At 33.4% G+C, this 8,098-nt stretch overlaps 1 protein-coding gene across 3 annotated transcripts in view; it reads left to right on the top strand.

Annotated features, from left to right (window-relative positions):
• Positions 1-413: 413 nt before the first annotated feature.
• Positions 414-8,098, top strand: part of LOC110103485 (K(+) efflux antiporter 6) — a 73,862-nt gene continuing 66,177 nt past the window's right edge. Inside the window, exons 1-5 of one of the 3 annotated variants that reach the window (XM_028696498.1) lie at positions 414-896; positions 1,838-1,881; positions 3,394-3,449; positions 3,549-3,621; positions 3,735-3,796. In XM_028696498.1, coding sequence (XP_028552331.1) covers positions 653-896; positions 1,838-1,881; positions 3,394-3,449; positions 3,549-3,621; positions 3,735-3,796 — 479 coding nt within the window. In that variant the 5' untranslated portion in view covers positions 414-652. The remainder of the gene's footprint in view (positions 897-1,837; positions 1,882-3,393; positions 3,450-3,548; positions 3,622-3,734; positions 3,797-8,098) is intronic. The other 2 variants (XM_028696499.1, XM_028696500.1) reach the window with 2 other exon arrangements.

Consider the following 8,098-nt stretch of genomic DNA (forward strand, 5'->3'; position numbering starts at 1 on the left):
TCGCCAAAAAAAAAAAAAAAAGAAATGAAGTTCGATTGGAGATGAATTATGAGTTTATGACATTTTAAAATTTTATTATATTTTAGAGTGTGAAATGAGTTTTTCGGTTGCCTTTTCTTATAATCGAGCTCTATTTAACTATTTTGCCTAATTTTTTCGGCCGGTTGCCCGGTTTATCATTGCGCTAATAATAATAACACTAATACACAGCTCACCTTGGCTTGTTGGTTGAGAGCTTATGCTTCCAACTAAGAGGTCTTGGGTTCGAGTCTTTGTGTATGCGTTGTGTGTGTGAGTTTGCCTTAAATGACCTAAATGTCCCCAAAAAAAATAAAAATAATAACACTAATAATGAGTGCGGCAACCGATTTATAAGCCCATTTACTTATAAATAAAATGCTGATTACTGGCCTCTGAGCGCTATGGTTAGATTAGTATAAGCGTATATCATACTCTGCTTCCTTTAAAGAAAGCTCGAGAATTGGAGCGCTAGATCTGAATTAGCAGCGAGCGAGGGTGGTTGGTGACCTCACTTCGACTCCAGCCGCTCCTCGCAAACCACTCTTCTCTTCTCGAAATATAGCCCCACGTCCTTCTTATCACCCCTTTCGGTTCCTCCGAGCCGGTGCTTTTCTCGCCGGCGTCGTTGAAGATGACTGGCCTCTTCCGCCGTCGCTTTTACGCGCCGCCAATATCACGGGGGAGTGCTCTTATCTTCCCACTGTTTCTAGTCTTTCTCATATCGCGCGCCTCACTAACCTTCGCTGAAGACGTCGAACGGGGGAATGCGACGGAGTCGTCGACGGAGGCAGTGGGCAAGGATAACGATAGCTTTGCGGACATTATCGATCGGGCTCTGCAGAAAGAGTTCCCTGAAAGCGAGCAGAACGCGGAAGGTTGGCAGATCTTGGAGTCCTTGCGTTTTTCTTTCTTGTGATAGTGTTGATCCAGTAAATTTCCGAGAGAAATGTGCTTTTCTGAGTTTATGATTTAGGGTTTTTGTGTTTTGAGTTTGGGATGGAGTGGTTAACTGAAGTGGCGGGCTTTTCGGTCAGTATATATTATGCGATCCTGTATTGCTTAAAATACGTTGCAGTGTAGGGATCATCCTATTTTACTTATCATTTGATCCTTTTTCATTTGCATGCACGATAATAAAGCAGTGAGTTAATTGAAGAAATTCCGCGGAATGGAGCTTTTCGGCATTCTATTTTCGTATTTGGACCTGGTAACTTGTTATCTTTGGTAGCGCTTGTTTGGTGGTTCACTTTAGACAACTGTCAGCTTGAATGCCTAGGGCTAAAATATACTATAGTTAAACTTAAACAAGAGTTCCATTAGTAGTCCCTTCTTGGTATCTGTGGTTGCTTAAATCGTTGGTAAAATAAATGTTTTGTAACTCTTTTGAACGTAAGTGTTGGAAAATTGGTTCTCTATGCAACCTTGAAGGGTCCAAGATTTGGCATTTCTGTACAATAACACTTTCTTGCAAAGCGTTGCATAAATGGCTGTCTTCAAACTTCAAGATTTTTTTTTTTAAATTTTTTTCTGTGCTAGTGCAACATATTAGATTTGACCTATGTTAAGAGTGGTAGAGCTAGACCTAAAAAGATTTGGTTAGAAAAAATATTAGAAATGACCATCTTTTTTTTATTAGATTTAAATGAGAATTTAACTCTTAACAAGACACAATGGAGAAAAAGGATACAAATGATACATGTAGCCGACCACACGTAGTGGGATAAAGGCTTGTTGTTGTTGTTGTAGTAGTGCAACACAAGGCATTTGGATTATCTGGTGATGTGTCTTACTTATTTCTGCTTTTTTCTCTTTACAGAAATCAATCAAGATGGTTTCAACAACAGCGTTGCTAAAAAGAAGGTTTGGTTTATAATGTTTTAGTTTTATATTTTCTGATCATGTTCCTCTAAGCCAACAAAGACATGGAGTTATCCATATTTTTTAAATGAACTGCTTTATGCCATCCTTGTATGAAAAGGGAATTTGACAGTGGCTTCTTCATATCTATCTTGCTTTAATCCCATCGTGTTATGTTTCATGATGGCGTTCTTGCGGGTGTTTCTTTGAGCTCCTTTCATGAGAAAACTGAGGGGATTGTCGGAACAAGAAGGATAGTATATTTGTTGCATTGTATACTTAATATGGGGACAAAGGTCTTAGTAATCTTTTATCTGTTGCTTCACCTACTCATGAAGGCTCAATGCAGGGTAGAAGGAAAATGTATCTTATGTTTTCAATCTTATGCATGCAGAATTAGAGAATTTCTTTCACCTCCACTGCAATTGACCCCCAACTCCTTCCTTTCATAAGATTACAATTATTTAGTATGGAGGAACAAACTCTTAGCAATTTGTAACATGTTGCTTCATCTACTCCTAAGGGCTAGAATTTAAATGAGGTTTTAATTTTTTAAGCTCTCTCATGTTGTTTAAATGTTTATTTTTCTTCCTTCCTCACATTAATTTGGATCTTGTGAACTGTTGACGTTGTGGGCTTAGGCTTTGTTCCTTGCTCGCATCTGTTATTGTTATTTTAGCAGAAATTGATGAAATTCTTTGCAAGTTTATTTCCCATGGTTTGAAGCCCTGGGGGACGTGCATGCTCAGTATTGAATAAGTTTCATGCACAAGTCAAAATTTTACTGTGATGAAAAGCAAAGCAAGAGAAAACTTTACCAAACAAAGCAGTAGTCTTTTGCTGAATCTATTATCTCTAATGGGATTCTATGGTCAAACATTTTAATTATTTTGAAATCACTTCCAAGCATAGCACCATTGTTGTTCATTAGCCTGACTATGGGGATCGGCTTTATGGATGCTAAACATCTATTTTTTTTTCTTAATTTAATAAGAACTTCCTTTTTTTTGGCAAGGTCTAGTTGAAACAATCTTTTTAAATAATTGATCTGGTTACATCGTTTCTAGTGACTTTGATTTTAGGCCATTGAATTAGCTTATGTTTAAATGACACTGATTTCTTTCGTTACTCATATTACTTATTATGACTCACCTCAAGATGCATTGTTCCACTTAGTTTCTTCCTCTTTCTCTTTGATATATTTAACTCATTCTAAATTGTCCTACATGTTTTTTTCTTAGTTTATCAACTTTTCTATCCACTAACATTGTTGATTTATAAATGTCCTTAATTATAACTTTAGGTTATTGATCTTGCCTCTGTCAATTCAGCAATTGAGTTCATGTACTTAAGTTACGATGTCCCTTGCAATAATGCATCATGGATGTCTACTTTATTTTGTTTATTGACTTGTCCTTTTGCAATTTTCTGTTATGGAATGCAATGAGGTTTAAGCCCATTTATTTAATGATTCATATGTGCGCTGCTGTTTCCTTTCAATTTACTTGTTTGCAGGCTGTTTTGGAAACAGTAGCTAGAGTGACGAAGAAAAATGACACAAATGAGGAAAAGTATATTAATTAATTATTTGAATGGTTAATTATTTGTTGGCGAAGACATTGACAGATTCATTTACTTTATTTTCACATTCGGGCTTTCTTTTTCTTCAGATCTTTTCAGTTTCATAATGTTTTCAATAACGAGAATCAAGCAGAGGATATGCCCACTTTGATTGATCACAAGGTATTTTTTTAAAAACAAGCTGAGTGCATCTTGTATAATTTTTTCAACTTGCTGCTTTGCATTAATTTCCTGACAGTAACCTCTTTCAATTTCTATAATACTTGTTCTATCAGGATAATGTGTTTATAATATCAAATCCCAAGTCAAAATATCCCATACTACAACTGGACCTGAGGTATACCTGCCGAGTCTTTGATCTCAGAACTTTGGCTATTACCTTGAAATTTTTTGTTTTGGTTTTTGCTTTCCTAAGTATAACTAAGAAATCCTTTCTAAGTTTTCTCAATAAAATTTATGAACTTTTTTTTTAGTTATTTTATACACACCCACACCCACACACACACACACACACACACATATATATATATATATATATATATATTTCTTTATTTATATGGATTTTTGGATCTTCCCCTTACAACGGAATGATATTCCATTCCTTGCTCTTAGTCAAGGCTATTTTGTCTTTAGTTGCTTCTTATCTCTTTTGTCGGATGTAGTTTCCTCCCAATAATCCGTAGTTTTGCTTAGTGGATGAAATATTTTTAGTTTTGGGCTATGTAAGAAAAAGATTACGCTTATTCAATAGGAATATAGATAGCAAAATCCGAAAATACAGCTAACTTAGAATATCATTTAAAATTATGGCAATCAGATGATATGGATTAACTTTAATCATTTTTCTTGAGTGTTGTATGGGTTTTATAATTTTCTGCTTGTAATGAACTTTTTTTTGGGTTCTACATGGGATTGAAGAGTGTTTTGATGACCATTTTTGCAGTACTAATTTGAATTTGAATGGCCAATGATCTGATAATATCTAGATCCAGCACAAACACGCTGATTTCATTGAATCTTCAGTTTTCATATGCACATTCAAATTTGCTCCTAATCCACTTTTAATTAGCCACTGTTTAGACATCCGTTTGCTATTAACCTTTGTATTATCATTACTACAACCAAATTAGTTACTGTATAATTTATTGTTCCTTGAATTCACTGAGGCTACCAGGTAGCAACAGTGTTGTATCATCGAAGCTCTTGTAGTCTATTCAACCGTTGCTTTCTATCTCTTAATTATTTTTCCAATACTGATCCAGGTTTCGAAATCAAAGCACGTCCTTTTCCATCTTCAGTGCCAATATATTATTATGCATCTCATTTTGCCTACTGTTAGAAGATTATGAATCTAAAGTGAGCCTTTCTAAAATATGATGGTGTGGTTCCTTGCAAGAGACAGTTATTGACATTATTCAGTACAATATTGAAAAATAGTTGCGGTGACTTGCACTGCTTGAGATTTAGTAGGTGACGCGTGGCTCTGATATTTGCTTTTGATGTCTATGCTGTGTTGCTTTTTTATTTTATTCTTATTTAAATTTGGAATTAAATGAAGTGGACATTGCATACAGTGACAAGTGTGCAAGGGCTGCTGGATCGGCGCCCGGGTGACGTGTTAAATAGGCAAGGGTTCCCATATTAAGGACGGATATGGGCAAAGAAGCTAGTCCATGAAACTAAAATTAGGATAGGAACTTGGAATATAGGCTCTCTTACAGGAAAATTAATGAAATTAATAGATATTATCATTCATAGGAAGATAAATATTTTGTGCATTCAGGAAACTAAATGGGTTAGAGAGAAAGCTAAGGAGATTAATAGTTTAGGATATAAACTATGGTATTCGGGTAGGAGTCGTACTAGAAATGGTGCAGGTGTGATTATAAATAAGAGTTTGAATGATAATGTTATAAAAATTAATAAAATTAGAGATAGAATTATAGCTTTAAAGATTGTTAATATTATAAGTGCTTGTGCTCCTCAAGTATGTTTGAATATGAGTTTCAAATTAAAATTTTGAAATGACTTAGAAGAATTAATACAAAATATACCTCTTGAAAAAAGAGTTTTTATTAGAGAAGATTTAAATGGACATATTGGTAGAGAGGTAGATGATTTTAAAAGTATTCATGGTGGCCATGGGTTTGGAACGACAAATGAAGATGGTAAGACCATATTAATTTTTTTTAGCTTATGATTTCTTAATAGTTAATACCTTATTTAAGAAAAGAGATGAACATCTTATCACTTATAAAAATGGATATAATAAAACGCAGATTGATTATTTTCTTATAAGAAAATTAGATCGTTTAGATTTCAAAGATTGTAAAGTTATTCCGAGTGAAAATTTATGTACCCAACATCGATTATTAATTTTGGACTTTAAGATAAATGGATAAAAAATAAAAAATAAAGTAAAACTATTTTTTAGGATTAGATGGGTGCGTTTAAAGAATATTAACAAAAATATTTTTGAGAGTAAGATTTTAGATCTTAAGATTCTGTTTGTGCATGAGGATGTCAATATTATTTGGGAAAAAGTAACTTGTGTATTAAGAATATTGCAAAAGATATGCTTGAAGTTTCGAAGGGAAAAACTCATAATAGTAAAAATAGGTAGTGGTGGAATCCAAATATGCAAGAAAAGATAATAAATTAGAAGATTTGTTATAAAAATTGGTTTAGATGTAAAAGTTCTAATAATTGGGAAAGCTATAAAGAGGCTCGTAAGGAATTTAAGAAAGTTATTTGCGATGCAAAAATCTTAGCTTTTAATGATTTATATAATAGATTAGATACTAAGGAGGGAGAAAGATATATGTACAAGTTAGCCAAACAAAGAGATAGTAGTAAGGATTTAGTTCAAGTGAAGTGTATTAAGGATGAAGATCAAAAAGTACTTTTCATAGAAGATGATATTCAACAAAGGTGGATGATATATTTTTCTAAGCTTTTTAATGAAGAATGTGAAAATGCGATTGACTTAAGTGACTTTTATCATCCTAAATGAAAAGAAAGATTTTTGTTTTTATCGACGTATAAGTAAAACCGAAGTTAGAGAGGCTTTAAAGAAAATGAAGTGTGGAAAAGCTGTTGGACCTGATGATATTCCAATAGAGATGTGGAAATGCTTAGGAGATGAAAGAATTTCTTGGCTTACTAAAATTTTTAATACTATTTTGAAGACTTAAAAAATGCTAGATTAGTGTGTTAATTCCTATTCTTAAGAATAAAGGTGATGCACATGAGTGTGAGTATTATAGAGGAATTAAGTTAATGTGTCATACTTTAAAATTATGGGAGCGAGTTATGGAGCGTAGATTGCGGCGTAATACTAATGTTTCTCAAAATCAATTTGGATTCATGTCGGGTAGGTCTACTATGGAATCAATACATTTATTGAGAGGTTTGATGGAGAAATATATAAAGAATGAGGAGGATCTACATATGATATTTATTGATTTAGAGAAAGCATATGATAAAGTTCAAAAAGAAGCGCTATGGAGAGTTCTTGAAAAGAAAGGAGTTAATAATGCGTATATTCAAATCATTAAAGATTTGTATGCAGGAGCTATTACTTGTGTTCAAACACAAGGTGGTTTGACCAAGTATTTTCTTATTTCGGTTGAATTACATCAAGGATCAGCCTTAAGTCCATATCTTTTTGCTTTAGTCATGGATGTTCTCACTAGACATTTGCAAGAGGATGTACCTTGGTGTATGCTTTTTGTTGATAATATTCTTCTTGTTGATAAGACTAGAGAGAGAGAGTTGAAGGTAAACTTGAATTATGGAGGTCAACTTTAGAGTCTAAATGTTTTCGCTTAAGTAGATCTAAAACTAAATGTATGGAGTGTAATTTTAGTAGCAATAGACCTAGTGAGGGGATTGTCACTTTGGGTAATTAAGTCATTAACAAGGTTTTAAAAGGCGAAATCGGGAATCGAGACGTTTTTTCTAAGCGAGGCGAGGCGTAAGCCTCGAGACGGATCGAGGCGTAAGCCTCAAAACGATTAAAATAAATTAATTTAAAATTATAAATAATGACAAAAAATAACAGAATATTATCTCAACTATGAATTTGAAGATTTGTTTTAAGATAATAGTACTGGAATACAAGATTTAAAATAAACTCACTTAAAATAAAACATCCCCTTAGGATCAAGACCCAAAGCAGGCTCATCATCACTTTTATTCTCTTCAGAAGAATCTTCATAATTAATGACAAAGTCATCCTCTAACTCTTCTTCTATAATATTTTTTCCTTTATCTCCTATATCAGTTAATATTTCATTAGCTCTAAAATGAAACAATAGTAACATACAAAATAATTCATTATACTTAAGAATACTTTTAAATTTTTTTGAAGCTCCAATCTCACTTTGTTTCTTTCTTTTATATATTTGAGTAGTTGCTTCATTGTCTTCTTCATTGACATGACCTTCTCCTTCTGCTTCAACTTCAGATACATCAGCATTCTTAGGAGTAACCCATTTATCATCAGATTGTAACTCATCAACAAGCAAAGGGTCAATTCCATTCTCAATATTTCCTTGATTTTGCAATTTGAGATGTCTATCTTTCAGTTTTTTGTTAAACATAACATAAACTAGTTTGTTCATTCGATCTGCCGCAC

Source organism: Dendrobium catenatum, unplaced genomic scaffold, assembly GCF_001605985.2.
Source record: "Dendrobium catenatum unplaced genomic scaffold, ASM160598v2 fragScaff_scaffold_752, whole genome shotgun sequence".
In the NCBI taxonomy this organism is placed as follows: domain Eukaryota; kingdom Viridiplantae; phylum Streptophyta; class Magnoliopsida; order Asparagales; family Orchidaceae; genus Dendrobium; species Dendrobium catenatum.